Source organism: Lissotriton helveticus, chromosome 10 (assembly GCF_964261635.1).
Source record: "Lissotriton helveticus chromosome 10, aLisHel1.1, whole genome shotgun sequence".
NCBI classification, from domain to species: domain Eukaryota; kingdom Metazoa; phylum Chordata; class Amphibia; order Caudata; family Salamandridae; genus Lissotriton; species Lissotriton helveticus.
In genome coordinates, this window is record NC_136071.1 from 558,226,597 (window position 1) to 558,242,732 (window position 16,136).

Sequence of the window (16,136 nt, forward strand, 5' to 3'; positions counted from 1 at the left end):
CACAAACCCATTACCACCGATGCTTTATCTTATGGGGACGGGGAGTCACCTGACTAAATGGTTAACCGCTAGCATCAGGACAGGGAGGGCAGCCCCACTGTCGCTCCTCAGGGCGAAATGGGAGGGTGATGTGGGAAGACCGCTACGAGACAAGGAGTGGGAGCGTATCCTCCAGTTCCCCAAAAAGATAGCCAGAAACCCCAAATTTAAATTCATTCAGCTCATGCTTCTACATAGGGCTTACTTAACACCACACCGCATACACGCCATGTTTCCTACTGCGGTTGACACATGCCCCCGATGCTCTGCGGATGACGCATCATTGGTACACATGCTGTGGGACTGCCCCAAGCTGGGCTACTACTGGTCCACGGTCGCCGGGTCACTCACCAGTGCAGGCGCCCTCTCACGCACACTCACATTGGAATACGCACTACTGGGGTTGGGTCCCGCAGCGCGCACTAGGAGTATTGCAACACGCTTTGCTGACCTGGCTATACTCTTGGCGAAGCGGGCGATCACGATGAGGTGGAAGTCGCCCAAACCACCGGATCCTGAGTTATGGAGGGCGGAAGTGACAAGGTGGGGCAAGGCGGAAGGTGAAGCGCTGCAACGCGAGGAACACAGGGGCCTCAGAAAAACGCCGATCTCACTGGATTGGTTTGCCATGTTGGGGATATTTGAAGCGGAGGGAGATGAGGACTCTGTTGATTCGATGCCTTAGCACTGTACTGTGTCCTACGAACAGAGAACCTATGTGACGCATTTGACTGTGGTGCACTAGATGATGGCACGGGTTACCCCGTGCTGTTTATGCTGCTACTCATGACTATCTGTATTAATATGTACTATTAGGTGGAATGGACTCATGGGTACAACCAGGTACGATCTGACTTACACATGCATGTGCAATGAGTGTCGGGAGGGGGGGGGGTTACTGTGGGTGGGGGGTGGGGTTTTGTTCCGGTTGTTTAAGGGACTGTTACCTTATTGAGTATGCCACAAAATACAGAATATACGTTGTAATTGCTGATATTATGTTTGCGTGAGCACGCCTTCTCCTAGTGCCGATGCTTACTGTTCACTCTGTAATGTTGCTCGACACACTATGCTAATAAACAGATTTCTAAAAAAAATAAAAAATAAATGTGAAAAAGAAAGTGGCGTGCTTAGCCTCATCCCCTTAGGGGGATGTCCTCTCCCCCTAAGACATCCTTTGAGATAAGCTGAAGCCTGCTTATCAACACCAACTCAAACTTGATCCATGCTTGACGTTCATGTCTGGTTTGAAATCAAACTCCTTGTAAATAAGCTAGACTAGCGGTTATTAAACTTGAGTCTGTGGCTCACGGTGTCTGGTAATGTTTAGAAAATAAGTAATATTTGCAATTCAATAAAGTATATAGACATGCAAAAAGAAAATGCAGAATTGAAACGTTTAAAACGCGTGAAGGAATTTGAAACTGGAGGCTTAAAAGGTATGGGGCTTATTTACATATTAAACGTGACGCACCTGTGGTGCAAGGGCTTGTAAATAAGCCCCCAATTCGTTAGCTTTAGCTTTTTTTGTCTGAGCAATACAAGAAAGGCAAACAGAATTGAGGGGCAGATTTACTAAGGACTTGCATAGTCCTTGCATGATGCAAGGCATCACAAGGCAACATAATTTCTTAATGAGATTAACAAAGCCATTTATGGGGTCATTTGTGCTGCCTTGCATGACTTTGTAAAGAAGTATAACACAATACATGCCCATGCATCCACCCTTGGAATTTGATGGAATCCCAGAATTACTAAAAACTGTAAACCTGGGATTGCACCAGCATGGTGTGCCTACCACAGAGAGGTGAAGAGAAATATCTTTATTTCTCCTTGTTTCTTCCTCATTTTATGTGTGATGCATTCTGCATCATGAATAGAAAGAGGGAATTGCCTCTTAGGATCGTTAGTGTGCAGGAGCATATCCCTTCCTGTGCAAAAAACAATTCTGCCTGTAACACAAGCAGTTTTACCACAAGGGTACCTGCGTTGGTGCTAGGCAGCACACTGCACCAGCACTAGCAGAGAGCAGAAGTGTGCCATATCGTAGTAGATATACCGCATTTCTGCTCTATCCCTTTCACAGAAAGTAAGCAGCAAGTTCCCTTTCTGCTTTACGTTAAATATTAGCAAATCTGCCCCCGAGTGTAGATGATTACAGAAATGAGAGAATGCGCTTGGAGCAAAAATTGCAAGGTGATATGCTACTTTTAGCAAATCACTTCACATTTTAAAAGCAAAAAAGAACAAAAGTTCCAACCTTCCCACTAAAATTAAAAAAAAAATCGATTTTTAGGTTTTTTGTTTATGAATTAAATTAAATATTTCATATTTGTACATTTGTTTAACTTATACTTGTTTCTGTATTTTTGTGTATTGCTTGGAGGTCCAAATTGTAGAAATTGCTTAGACTGGGGACCACGGCTTCCAGTAGTGATTCATGGTGGATCCACAGAAGTAAAAAAATTAAGAACCACTGACCCACAGTGAGATAAACACACGAAACATCTAACAGAGAGCCGGATTGTATCACAAAGTCAGAGCAGTTTTAAATACCTTTGGATAAGGTACTCTGAAAATGCAGCTTTGAAGGCCCAAAGGGTTACACACTTTTGTTACCATAATAGAACCAGGGCGTGACAAGCATCCTTGGAACTTTGCCATGAGCTTCTTAATGTTTCTGCAGCACAAAACTGAACTCACTTCTTTAATCCAATTATAAACACCTCTTCGATACTTCTCTTGGAATGAAGATCCGTCACTTTTGAGTCTTGGACCAGTCGAGTGACATTATTCAGAACCCCCGAGGATATTGTGGCATGGATGTGCATGCTTTGGGGCACGAAAATTGTTTTTTGTGGCATTATTGCAGCACTTTATTTTACTTGTACTCATTCCTTTACAGCCTTAAATCAATGGAAATTGTTTAGCAGAGTATTCCAATTTGAAATAGTCATGTTTAAAGTGTCTGAGAGTTTGTTTGTTTCCTGCTATACAGGAAGGAGGAATCTTGCTGAACTCAATGAGTCAGGTCAACAAATAAATCAGGATTACACACATTCCCAGTTATGAGACTTGCTGCTGCATTGATTGAGGCTCATAATGGAGCCGTAGAAGCTTTGGGTAGGCCGCACAGAGAGACACATCCGTATTCTACTCTAGGGATAATTAGAGCTTGTACTGCTTGCTTGAAGTCATTGGGTGGTAGGAAGGGTTTCATTTTCCGTAGTGTGTGTATCTGGAAGTTTGCTCCCTTTTTAGCACTACTGATATGTTTTTGCATGTTAAGATTTCTGTCCAATGTTATTCCCAGTGACTTCGCTGAGTCCACAATGGAGGGTTTGAGATGATTTTCTGCTAGCCAGACTTGGGTATTTCTGAGCATTGTGTTAAGCAATTTGATATTCTCTAGGTGTGGATCTTAAGGTATAGTTGTGTGTCGTCTGCATACATGTGATATTGCACGTTGGAGGATTGTAGAATTTCAGTGAATGGTTCCATGCAGAGATTAACAGTTTAGAGGATAGTGAGGAACCTTGTGGGACTCCCAATGTCACTGGCACTGGTTTGGACAAGGATTTATTGACTTTGAATTGTTTTGTCCGATTTTGGAGAAATGAGGTAAACCAACTTAGTACTGCCCCTGATAGACCCATTTTGTGTTCCAGGAGGTTTAACAGGTTTTCATGTTTGACCGTATCGAAGGCTGAGGAGAGTTCTAGAAGGATGAGTCAACAGGAACCATTTGGTCGAGGATTTGCAATCCTGTGTAATGCCTAGGAACTTACACCCCCAGTCACTGGGTCCTAAATCTAAGACCAAAGCTCTACTTTCACCACCATCCCAAAGTAAACCTTCATCAAAATGCAGACTGACTCATCATTTTGAAATGGGAACCCAATGCTCCTTATGGGTGATACCTCCCTTGACAGCAACGAGGGCAAGGGTTACATTCAAGTAGCAAGCCAATCTTTTAAAAGCACATGCCACCCTATGGTGTACCTCTGCAACAAATCAAAATATAGTCTATTTTTATAAATTTCTCAAGACGCACCATTTTAAAGAACACTACATCTTTTTGCAGTAACAGACAAATTTCACTCATAGGCCCCTAGGTACCCCCTCCGATCACACACTGTGGCTTTGCCCTATTTAGCACCCCACTGGGTTTGGACTAGGTTTGCGCTTTATGAATAATGCATACATACACCTGTCAAAACTGAGCACTTATGTACGCTATTTTTAACGCATGGAGTTAGCTGCGCAGCAAGAAAGTGCTGTGCAAAAGCAGGGGTTAACAAAAATAAAAGAAGTACAAGTTATGGTCAGATCAAAGATAAAAGGCCATGGGGATACAGTGCATGAGAGGATAGCATTTTATAGCAAGGGCTTTTGAGAACTCAAGGAGGGGGTACAGTGGAGGTGGGCTATTATAACTCAGGTAAGGAGGGTAGGATTACCTCTTCAGACGAAGTGCGGTGGTCACTCTGGCAGTCAGGTGCGAACAAACCTTGCCTGAACTATACCATGTGTCAGTGGTGTTGGATGCTTAAAAGGACAGGTGAAAACAAACTTGGTGTATCTGGACATCCAGGGACATATTTACAATAAAGCGGGTCATCAAGCCAAGAAGGCTAACAACATGCTTCGTCAAATTAGAAACGCAGGGCTCCACCATATTTACCAGAATGTGGTGCAGCCCTGCGTTTCCATGTGTGCTGGTGCTAATTTTAGCAGACCATAGTGCAAGGGTGCCTGTTTTGAGGGTAAGATTGTTTATGTGCCGGAAGGTCCCCCTTCCTGCACATAAACAATCTTTAAATGCTGTTTTGTAACTTCTATGTGTGCTGCTCAATGCAGCACACATAGAAGTTGAAAAACAGCATTTTTAAAACAAAAATTGTTTATGTGCAGGAAGGGAGACCTTCCTGCACATAAACAATCATAGGCAATTTGCAGTTTCTGTGTGTGCTGCAAAAGGCAGAACACATGGATGAAAATAGTAAAAACAAGGAGAAATAAAGCATTTCTCTTTGTTTCACCTGTTTAACACCTGGTTTTCCCTGGTCTTAATTTTGGCGCTGCCTCCTATTTACACTGCCCTTGTTAATAGAGGGCAGCATTAAAATTAATGGTTTTTGTGGTGGAACGCTCACCACAACATCCATTGCCCGCTCCTTTCACGCTAAACACAGCGTGAAAGGGTGCCTTATTTACAAGGCAGCATTAAGCCACGTTAAGGGGCTTAACGCTGCCTGGTAAATAAGGCAAGGCTCCTATCAGCATCAAAACGTCACTGAAAGAGACGTTGTGTTGGCGATAGGGGCTTGTAAATATGTCCATCAGTGTTTAAAGGTGAGAGTGAAGACCATTTCAGGACAGAAGAGTATTTAAAGGACTGAATTTATCCTCCTTAATTCTAAGAGAGGTCCGACGTCAGAAAAGGCATGTGCTTGATTATGTGGTGTTTTCAAGCTCTGCATCTAGATTTGCAGTATCTGCCATTCATTGCTAAAACTTACACAAGTCCCATTTTTACACTTTTCGAGCAGTGAACATTAAAGATGTCACTAAAAGCTATTTTTAGACTTTCGGCGCCTTAAGGCAAGTTGGTTCTTAGTGCGCTCCTCTCGTTCCTTGAGTGACTCTCTCCGAGTACTATGTAATTTGGCAGTAAATACAGTACATGCACGCTGGTAAACAGTCCTAGAGTGTTGGCAGGGCTGGCAGTTGTTAACTTGCAAAGGTGGATTGGAAAGCGCAGATCTAGTCTTGTTTTTTGGGGGAGTAAATGCTTGCTGTCGCAACAAGTTAGTTTAATTACGTGGCCAAAGCGAGATTTCATAAATATTGTGGGAATTTTGTGAATTGCGATATCCTTGAGGGTCTGATTATTGTATGTCCTGAATGGAAAACAGTCTCTTGCTTGTTTTGAGCAGCTAGGATTTCATCTTCATGATGTCTGAAAGATAGTGTTGAGTCAATGAGTTTGAGAGCGAAAAACAATCTTAAATATCTAATCTGCGATTCATATTTCCTACCATGTCCCAGATGCCCTTAAGTCAGGGTCTGTGGCACGCCCATCTCCTTACCCAACTTTCTGTGAACAATTGGATGTGCGTAAAGCACCTTAAGAGGGACAACGTAGATATTCCATAAAGGAGTGTTGGGGAGTGCAAGCACCATGAGTGCCTCAGTGCAAGCCTTCTCTGTAGGTTGTTCTACACCCATGGAACATTTGAAGATTGTCACTGCAGTAATTAACACAGTCCTTTATGACCCTCATGTGATCTGCCATGTTGACTGATATCTTTCAAGAGCTTCAGGGCAAAATGATAACACCATATCTTGTTCTATCATGATGTGGCTGGTAACAGTGCTGGGCCCTCCTGCAAATGATGTTCCTTCTGAGGTCTCACATTTCCCCCATGAAACTTCTGCTGGACTTAAAAAGTTAGGTAATGGGGTCAGACCACACAGCACATTGGTTCTTCAGTATGTGTATGTCCTAGTGAGATCCAGTTTTGGATGAATTTGTTGAAGTATACATCTTTCTAGCACAGAAACAGGTTTTAGAACTTTTGGTGCACCAGACTCCGCTTGACTTTAATCATCGTTGCACTAAGGGGTCTTTCGTTTGTAGTGCTGGATATTTCCTGTGCGTATGTGCTACAAGGCCATTTGGGGTCGACTCGAAGTTGAAGGTTTCCCCATTTCAGAGCCAAATGCTTTTAAAGTGTTGCATGGTTTTTAGAAAAACCTTCTATGTTTTGCCTTATGGTGGACAGAGGCTTTGAGTGTTCTTTCCCTGTTATGCACATTACACATTCCATTTTTTTTTTAAAAGCTCACTATTGAACTGAAGATGATTGATCAATGCTCTGAAGGGAAAATGAAATACATATATCTAAACAGGACAAGAAGATCATGAAAGTCCTTTATGTCACAGGGAACGACCAGTAAAGAAAAAAAACAATATAAAAATATGGGGGGAACAATTTAAAATGGCAAGATAGCAAGAGTGCAAGCTCGGTATAAGCTTGCTTAAATGTAAAAAGGTGTTATCGTTTAATGAATAGACAAAAGTAGCATAAAATCTGATACTAAGTGGAAGCGATTTACACAGAGGAAGAGAGGCTGCAAAAAAGCCTCTGGTATAATTTCACAAGACAAAATGTGGGCCCATTCTGACAGAGCTGCCCCTTGCTCCCTGTCACTCTTAAATCCCTTTGATCTACAGCTAGAAATTTTGAGTAGAGAGATGTTTCTGGTAGATCAGGTAACATCGCTTGAAATGAATAATGTGGCTACCAAAAAAGAAGTGAATGGAAAAGAGAGTGGTCATGATGGGACCAGATGTATTGGTTTCAGAACAAAAAAGGGTCTGCAGAGTGGAACAGACCCATTGCTGGGGAATAGCGAGAAGCAAGGAAGGGATAGCATTGCCCATGCCAAGAACAAGGACTTTGACAGGGATGCATGCTGGGAATCGGATTAATCTTTCTTACCAAATGCAGTAACATAGTTGAAAGGCACAGGGAGAGACTGGCTTGCTGAATTTATATTTGGAAGCTCATTAAAGAATGAAGAGTAAAGATTTAACCTGAAAGAGAATGTGAGACAGTGAAATTCAATGTGGCCAAGGAAGAAAGCCAGGGAAACATCAAAGAAACTGAAGAAAAAAAAGATGAAATGAAAAGAAACTTCATTTTAAAGGGATTGGTCATAAGGATGTTAGAAGACTTCAGGCCTCATTTAGACTTCGGCGGGTAGGGTACTCTGTATGCCATAATACAAGTGTTGTAGGCTACAATGCAGTTGTAAAAGGGAAGTGAGATTAGCTTCCTATGCCAACTAGGAAGCCTTTACTCTCGCAGAGGCATATTATCAAGGACCGGTGTTAAAATTATCACTGTTAACACAAGAACATGGGCTTCTACAAGGGCGTATTATCAAGCCCATTATCGCCGTTTTTATCGGCAGTTTCCTGCCGATAAAACGGCGATAATTTTAACACCGGTCCTTGATAATATGCCCCGTAGTTCTTTGGGCTGTCGTTCTGTGCGCACCTTTGACAAAGCTCTTCTGTCGCCTTTGGATCGAACTGCTAGAAGGTAGTATGATCTGGGGCATATTCGTCTAAAGTGAATTCTTGCTGCGAAAGCAGGTGGAGCTTTGAAGTCCTTCAGGAGTCTTGAACTCCTTGAACAGTCGTAAAGAGTATGTCTTGGAGGACTACAGTGGTTAAGGCTTGCACTCAAGGCGCTTAAATGTGTACAATAGGCAACAAGAATGCTAGTTTAGCATGAACACAGAAATATAAGCAAGATATCTTACTTACACATCTTGCAATTTTTTTAATTAGCATGGTTACACTTTATGTAGTGCAGGCCAAGGGCTACGTCTTCAACATCTCTGCATAATTTTAATAAACAAACCTGAAACATTTATCAGCTTCACCATAAAATACCTGCCTCCTCCTTTGTAACTTTTTACTCCTGAAAATTGATAAGGTCAAATAGTTATCGCTTCATCATTTTTAAATCCATTTAGAATGAATGCGACAAATGATTTTATGTACAATCCTGCCATCTTTTTGCTGTTAAAAGTAGAGTTTTATTCTCAGGGTGGGCGGAGCTCTCGGAGTTTCACTCCATGGAATTCCACATAGTTACAGAAAAACTTGGTGAGATTCAGTGGATCTCTGCCGACAAGCAGAAAATATGCAGCTCACGCTGCAATTTAGCGCCGGCACTGCAAGCAGAGCTGAAAATCAGCACAAACAGTACTGCGTTGAGCAAGAGCAAGCAGCCATTCGAGTTGATTTTCTGCTGCTCGAGTAGAAAATCTACTAGAGTGGCAGCAAATCTATGCAAACGGCAGCCCTCAGACTGTGACTGTTCGCAGGGCCGGACTTGGAACCAAAACCGGCCCTGTCAAAGTGCTCGGCCGCCCCCCCTCCCCACTCAGGGGGTGGGGTTAGAGGTGCCGCCGAGCGCTTTGCTAGGGCCGGCCCTGTAACAAAATCAGCCCCCAGGGGCTCAAAACCGGCCCTAACCCTTGCGGCGCACCGGGGGATTGCCCGGTGCCCACTATGGCCTGACCATTCGTGAATGCCAGTAACAACCCACCAAATCTAGCATGCGGTTGCCAGCTCGAATATTCTGGAGCCTTGCAAGAGAAAAATTCCACAACACGGTAATTGGCGGAATTCGGACAGAACTCTGTCTTAAAGGATAACGCAAAGTGGCCAAAATTCCACCAAGTCCATGAGCGGAACGGAATATTTTGCACACCCTCAGTAATTGAGTCGTCCGGTCTGGTAGGTACTGCAGTTGGATTGCTTTGACACTTGTGAAATGACCACATACATCTCTGGGGCCTTATTTATGAAAAGTGACGCATCGCTGCGTGAAAACAGCGATGCATCACTTTTCACTGCGCTCTCCCTGCGACATGATTGATGCGTCATATTTATAATATGACGCATCATGTCGCAAGGAGTTACAGATACGTCCGTATTTCTGACGTAACTGTAAGCGCAAAAGTCACGCATTGCTGGGGTGTGTCACAAAAGTGACGCAACTCCAGCAATGCGTCCTTTCACATGGGGAAAGCCCCATGTGAAAGGGCTTGCGTCAGTCTTACGCCTGCTGTGAGGCAGGCGCAAGATTTTGATGCACCAGCGTCCTAAAAGTGACGCAGTGAAATCTCACAGATTTCACTGCGTCACTATTATGAGGCTTTTTGCGTGTGAACGCACCCTTTGCATACATTATACCTGACGCAGGTAAAATGTAGCGCAGGGGTTTACAAAGTGACGCATCTGCTTAGATGCGCCACTTTGTAAATAGTGCGCAACACGACGCATGTTTTACGCCGCAGATGCGTCACAAAAAGTGACGCATCGGAAGCGCAAACCTAGTATTTTGGCTCAAGCCAAGGGTGCAGGTCTGTGAGCCGTCTTCTTTAGTTTATCTAATTACTACCAACACACCATCAATGTCTCCCACTAAACTGTACCTGATTTAGAGTTTGATCTTAATGGAAAGTCCTCCAATTTATGCATGAAGTGCAAGATCCGGAGAAACAATTTTGGGCTGAGTTTCCTTCAAACTTGGACTTCCTCCAGAAATGAGAGGAATTCCTGTTCCCAGCCCACTCTAAATGAATATGCACTTGATATTTTCCTCTAAGCAGTAGCAATTTTCTCTTGTTTTGTTGGCTTAGCCTATGTGGCATTGTGTCCCTATAATAGAGCATTTACAATGGCACAGGAAAAACCTTTTGGAGACAGGGAATGATATGGCATAGTGGTAAGCGAGGCCTGTAAGACTATTGCTAGAGATTCTGCTGCGTATATAGACTACAAATCACAAGAAAATACAGGAGGGTACAGAGTTGAATTGTTGTCCGTCTATTGATTTTCTTGTAAAGCGGCATGCGTCCATTTGCTCAGATATTATCCTTTGCCATTACCTTATCGCATTTGCTGGGCGGTTACAGCACAGTTTAAAATGTATGATTTGCATGTAAAACACCTTCTATATAGATATTATGTGGATAGCTGCCTCTCCTTTTTGGAAGACTCCAGGTGGCAACTTGAGGGCAAGAAAACAGCGGTCATTCACAACCATATGCTGTTAAATGGCCCTGGATTGCAGAAGTATCTATCCCTCACCCAAAGCTGCTTCACACGGATGCTGCTCACCCGTTTTAGAGTTGGCAGCTTTTTCAGACTGGTGACTTTTCCGAAGACAAACACCTGGATAGACCCTTTGCCTCTCTGTCCTTGTGATGACGTATCACAACTATCAGCTCTACATTGTATCATGTTTTGTAAATTCTATACCAATATTAGGAACAGGTACATACTTGGCTTGCTCAGACACTGGGGCCTAAGACAGTGCAGACCGGCCTTGCTGAAATTGCAAATGATGGAGGATGAGTTCACCCTCTTTAGTATTTCAGTATTTTTAAAATGTTTGTTGAGATTCAGATTATCTATGAATTACAGTTTTTAAATCTTCAGTCATATGTAAGTGGCACTTCGGGTCTTTTTAAAACTGTTCTTTTCCTAATGGAATTAATTTATATTGCAGATGTACTTATGAATTTTAGGAATAATGATGAACTCTGTACTTGTATTTTAAAATGTGCTTTTATGGTTTTCTAAAATTGATACCGAATAAAGCTACTTTTTGACTTTTTGACTTTGACTTTGATATTATGGGGCGAATTCACAAAGAAATGGTGCAGCGCTGCAAAATTTTGGACTGCTGCGCTGCGCCATTTCAGAAACACAGGGATGCGTCATGTTCACAAAGCATCCATTCAGTGAAACAGCACTAAAAAAAAGCGGCCTAACGTCAACGAAGACACACTTGCCCCATGGTGCCTCCATTGGCACACAGCTGTTAATTTTCACAGGTGCAGGGGGTCTGCGTTGCAGGGATGATTCCTTGCAACTCAGACACACTTGCACCTTGGTACAAGGGTGTCTGTGTTGCAGGAATGATTGTTTCTGATCAGGAAGAGACACTTTCCTGCACGTAAACAATCATTAAAGGTAATTTGCTCCTTCTATGTGTGCTGCAAAATGCTACACACATAGAAAGAGCAAAAACGTGGGGAAATAAAAGTACTTCTACTCATTGCGCCACTCTAATGCCTGCTTTTCAAGGGCGTTATTTTTTGGCTCTGCCGCCGATTTACACATCCTTGTAAATCTGGGGCAACGTCAAAAAGCAATGGGTGTTGCGGTGCAACGGCCACAGCAACACCGATTGCCCGCCCCTTTGCCAGGATCAAAGGGTATGATATTTACAAAACAGTGTTAAGCCATTAAAATATGGTGCAGGGCCTTGCACTACCAGAGCGTCGTGATAAGTGACTCTCCAGTGGTGCAATCCCCTTGTAAATATGCCCCTATGTTTGAAACAAAGGACATTGTAGTTAATTCCCAAACCAGTGGCACAACAGACCTTCAATTGCAAATGATTACCTATTATTTTTTTATGTACAACTGTTACCCCTTTAGTCCCTCAGTGTCCTGACTAAATCTCAGCTGGACAATTTATAAGGTGGAAGTTATTGTAACTGCAAGTTAAAGGTCCAGCTTTTCAAGACTCGGAGGAGGGTTCCACAAATCAAATACTGTAGAAAGGCCATTAAAGGCTCGCTGTCGCCATGAGAATGGCGCTCCCTCTATTTGATCCACCTTGTTTCTATTTAGGAGACACAATACTGAATTGAAATATTGACAGTTGGAATTGAAATATTTGACAGTTGTCAATCACTTGGTAAACCAGAGTTTTCAGCCAACCTCTTTAGGTGTCAAGCTGTGTAACCAAAGTAAATATATATGTCCTGATTTGGCACTACCGATTTTCTGTTCATTTCCAAGTTACTTGATTTGTGCTCAATGGGGGGGAAGCTTCTTCTCCCAGCAACAAGTGTCAACTGTTTGTTCGGCTCCGATTGTCACATTAATAGGTGTGCTCAGATCCTACATATGGGCTGTTTGGGTCTATTAATGCAGGTTCGATCTGCTACTCTACCCCTCCCAATCCAGATCCACATGATTCTGGTATCCACAACACTGTTGACTTAAATTGATGCATAAGATTGACAGTGTATTAAGGGTTTCCCCACCGCTAGCCTTTTCTTGAAGATGATACCTCCATAAACAGGCTGGCGGTGGGGCAACAAAGGGGCCCTACAGGGCACCCTGTTTACCCTGTGCATGGGGATGCATGCATGGGGGCACATGTTGTGCCCACTCTGTGCACGCACCCCTACTTCTGCATGGCATGGACTGCATAGTCCATGCTGTTCAGGAACGGCCTTTGATGCTACCATTGCAGTGCCTTTCTTATAGGCACTGCCAGGAGACTGCCTAGCCGTCCGCCTGCCAGACTATGTGAAAACTTGTAAACGAGCGGGCGGCTTTGGCGGTGTTGAAGCAGGATGGTGGCATGGCAGCCCGCTCTTACACTGCCAAAGTCGTAATCAGGCCCTTGGTCGAGAGTCACGTTTCCCTCCTGAATTATGCTATTTTCAGTGACTGAACACACTTATGATTTCTAAGGATAGGAAAAGTGGTACATGTTGGTTCTTACATTCCTAAACAGATTTATTCACAGAGTTTTCTGTTAATATATCTACTTCTCTGAGTGGCGGGGTAGGTTTTCAGGGCAGGAATATCCTAGATGTTTGGGGACACCCAGAAACCTACACAGTTCTGGGTATTCACAAAACATTTTCTGACCCCATCTCGTCTAGAAAACAGCTAGAGATTTACACCTGTGAAAGGCCAAGTAAATCATTTTCCAGGATGGGAAGCTAAAGGGAATAATTGCCAAAATTGTTCAGGATGGAGAGGAAGAGGTGTCTCCATTGGGAAACATAGTTTGTGTGTGTGATTCTTTTTGGTTAAGCACACCATCACAGCCCATGTGTTTTCCTTCTCGCTATATTCCGCGTGCTGCCGCCCCAATATATGCGTTCCATGTTGCCCTCTCTCTTGTGTGCTTCTCCCTTGGCCCTGGCATTGGTGTGACCCACATTTGCTCCTTCTTCAACCCACTTTGCTCTTGTGTGCTTCTCTGACGCACTCCTGCTTTTCTCTATATCATGTGCTTCTCCTAATGTTCCTGTGTTGCTCTCAGCCTCAAGTGCTGCTTTCAAGTCCACCTCCACCCACTACTCTGTTGCCTCCAACCCAGTCAGTCAATTATTTTTATTTTGCATTTTCATGTTAAAAGAATTCGTACTTTTTTTAAATTACCGAACTAAGAATGGTAAATACCGAATTTTACCGATTCGGTATTTACTAATCGGTAATTGCTATGTAGGTAAAAAATTCGGCAAAAATGCCGAATCGGTAAGATTCGGTAATTACCGATTCGGTAATTACCGAATCAGTATTTGCCATTGATTCCTATGGGCCTTGAAGCCCATAGGATTCAATAGCAAATACCGATTCGGTAATTACCGAATCGGTAAAATTACCGATTTTACAAGGGGGACAGGGTGTCACTTTGACACCCTGTTGCACCCCTGTTTCTGGCTTGTGTGCCATGTGACACACATACATGCCCTTAGGGCATGTCTGTGTGCCACATGGGACAGGTGTACATGCACAGATGTGCATGTACACTGGAATTCGTTATTTACCATGGAATAGTATTCCATGGTAAATAACGATTCGGTAAGGGCCTGTGGCACTGATTACAGTGCCACCTACATATTGATTTACAGAATCTGTAAATTTACCGATTCGGTACTTTACCGATTCTGTAAATTTACCGAATCGGTATATATACCGATTCTGTAACATTAAGGCCACCTACATGTCAAATCCCAAATACCGGTCGGTAACGGCCAAAATCAGCCGTTACCGACCGGTATTTGGCGACCTACATCTGGCCCCAAGTAACATCTGGTGTCTGGGTTCGGTAAATAAAAAATCATAGCAAATGACACCCATGTCATTCTCGTGGACTGCGCATGTGTCATGACTAATGCACATGTTTACGTCATCACACATGCACTCATCAATAGAATGACATGACTACGAGTAGCAGTTTTTTTCTTGATGTTTCACAGCATGGGGAAAAAGCATTTTGCTTGTTCCCGGACACTGTAAGTCATCACCAAAAGGAATTGGCAAAGCCAAAAGGTCCCAAAGACGCAAACTATTGACTATGCCTACGCTTGTTAAATCAATAGAAATGATAACTGCCTGATTCTCTGTCAGGTACCTCAAAGTCTAACAAAGAGGTTGAGATTTTGGAAGAGCAATCTAATGGCCCACACATTTACAATGGTTTCTGTGACATAACAGCATCTTGAAAGTTGTCATAATGGGCACAAATTAGCAATGATTATTGCATTGTCTCCTGTTTCAATCAATTAACTTCTGTGTTTTTATTTTTTGTTTCAGCTCTTTGTGTTCTAATTGGAGCAGCAATTTATACAGCCAAGCACGATGATTTCCATGCCAATATGAATTACTCAGGGGGCCTTAAAGAAGGGACCTATGGATACTCCTTCATTTTAGCCTGGGTTGCATTTGCTTTTACCCTAATCAGCAGCATCATGTACTTAATACTAAGGAAACGTAAATAAAAAGCAGCAGCTATTTCTAGAACTACTGGACACAACCAAAAATTCCAATAACCCTTTTGTATATAATCATTTTTATGTGGTTTTGTAGTCAAGGCATTGTTTTTTTTTAAAAAGAGGAAACGTATTGTGTTCTTGCCATCGGTTGTAAAGGTGACAGAGAATATTTGCTACAAGCATACTAGGAACAAGTATGAAAAAGCCCAACCTTCCTATATGATGTTTTACAACTTGAAATAGATTTATTTGATAGTATTTTTTTTTTTAGAATTAGATTCTAACAACCCCCAATTGTTGGATACATGTGAAACATGAATGATAGCTAGCCCAGTTGTAACGTAGGGAATTATTTGTGTATGTTTACAGCACCAACTCCCCCACCCAGATGTGTGAAAGCCATAACTAGAAATGTGTATCTTGCTTTTCATGTTATAATAGCGTGTGGTCAAGATCATCTGACTCCTATTGCTGTAAAACATGTTTAGAAAACAGTAAAAATGTTCTTTTTGTACAAATGTGTGTTCGTTTTTTTAATAGTTCATCCTATAGGGAGTTTTAATAGTCATATGTTCTGCAGGCCAATTATTACTTTTGTTAATATTACAAAGAAATCACTGAATAGTTTTGCGACTAAGTAAGAGTGGATTACTTACCTCTGACTATCCTCTTGTCAGTATTTATTGTCCACCTTCATCAATTTGGTGTCAAAATTCTTCTCAGTAAGCTCTTTGTGGAGCCCTCCATACCATGTCCAAAGCTAATGGCAATGAAAAGCAATCTGAGGTGGCGCCTGGATCCTGGTACTTTCTGTTTCAGGGGAGGTATTGTCCATCACCCTAAAACTGAAAACACTTCTTCGAAGAAAAACAAGCTGTATTGTTCAAAGCCCACACTGTAGTTGACAGGAGTGTGCTCAGTTTATGGATTGTCAAGACTAAAAGCTGCAATCCAGTTGTCGCGAGTAATGG

General features: G+C 42.6%; 1 protein-coding gene across 1 annotated transcript in view; it reads left to right on the plus strand.

The window, feature by feature from the left end:
- The window catches only part of EMP2 (epithelial membrane protein 2), a 105,046-nt gene extending 89,363 nt beyond the window's left edge, over window positions 1-15,683 (plus strand). The window contains exon 5 of the mRNA XM_078663102.1: window positions 14,987-15,683. Coding sequence (XP_078519228.1) covers window positions 14,987-15,171 — 185 coding nt within the window. The 3' untranslated portion in view covers window positions 15,172-15,683. The remainder of the gene's footprint in view (window positions 1-14,986) is intronic.
- Window positions 15,684-16,136: the final 453 nt, after the last annotated feature.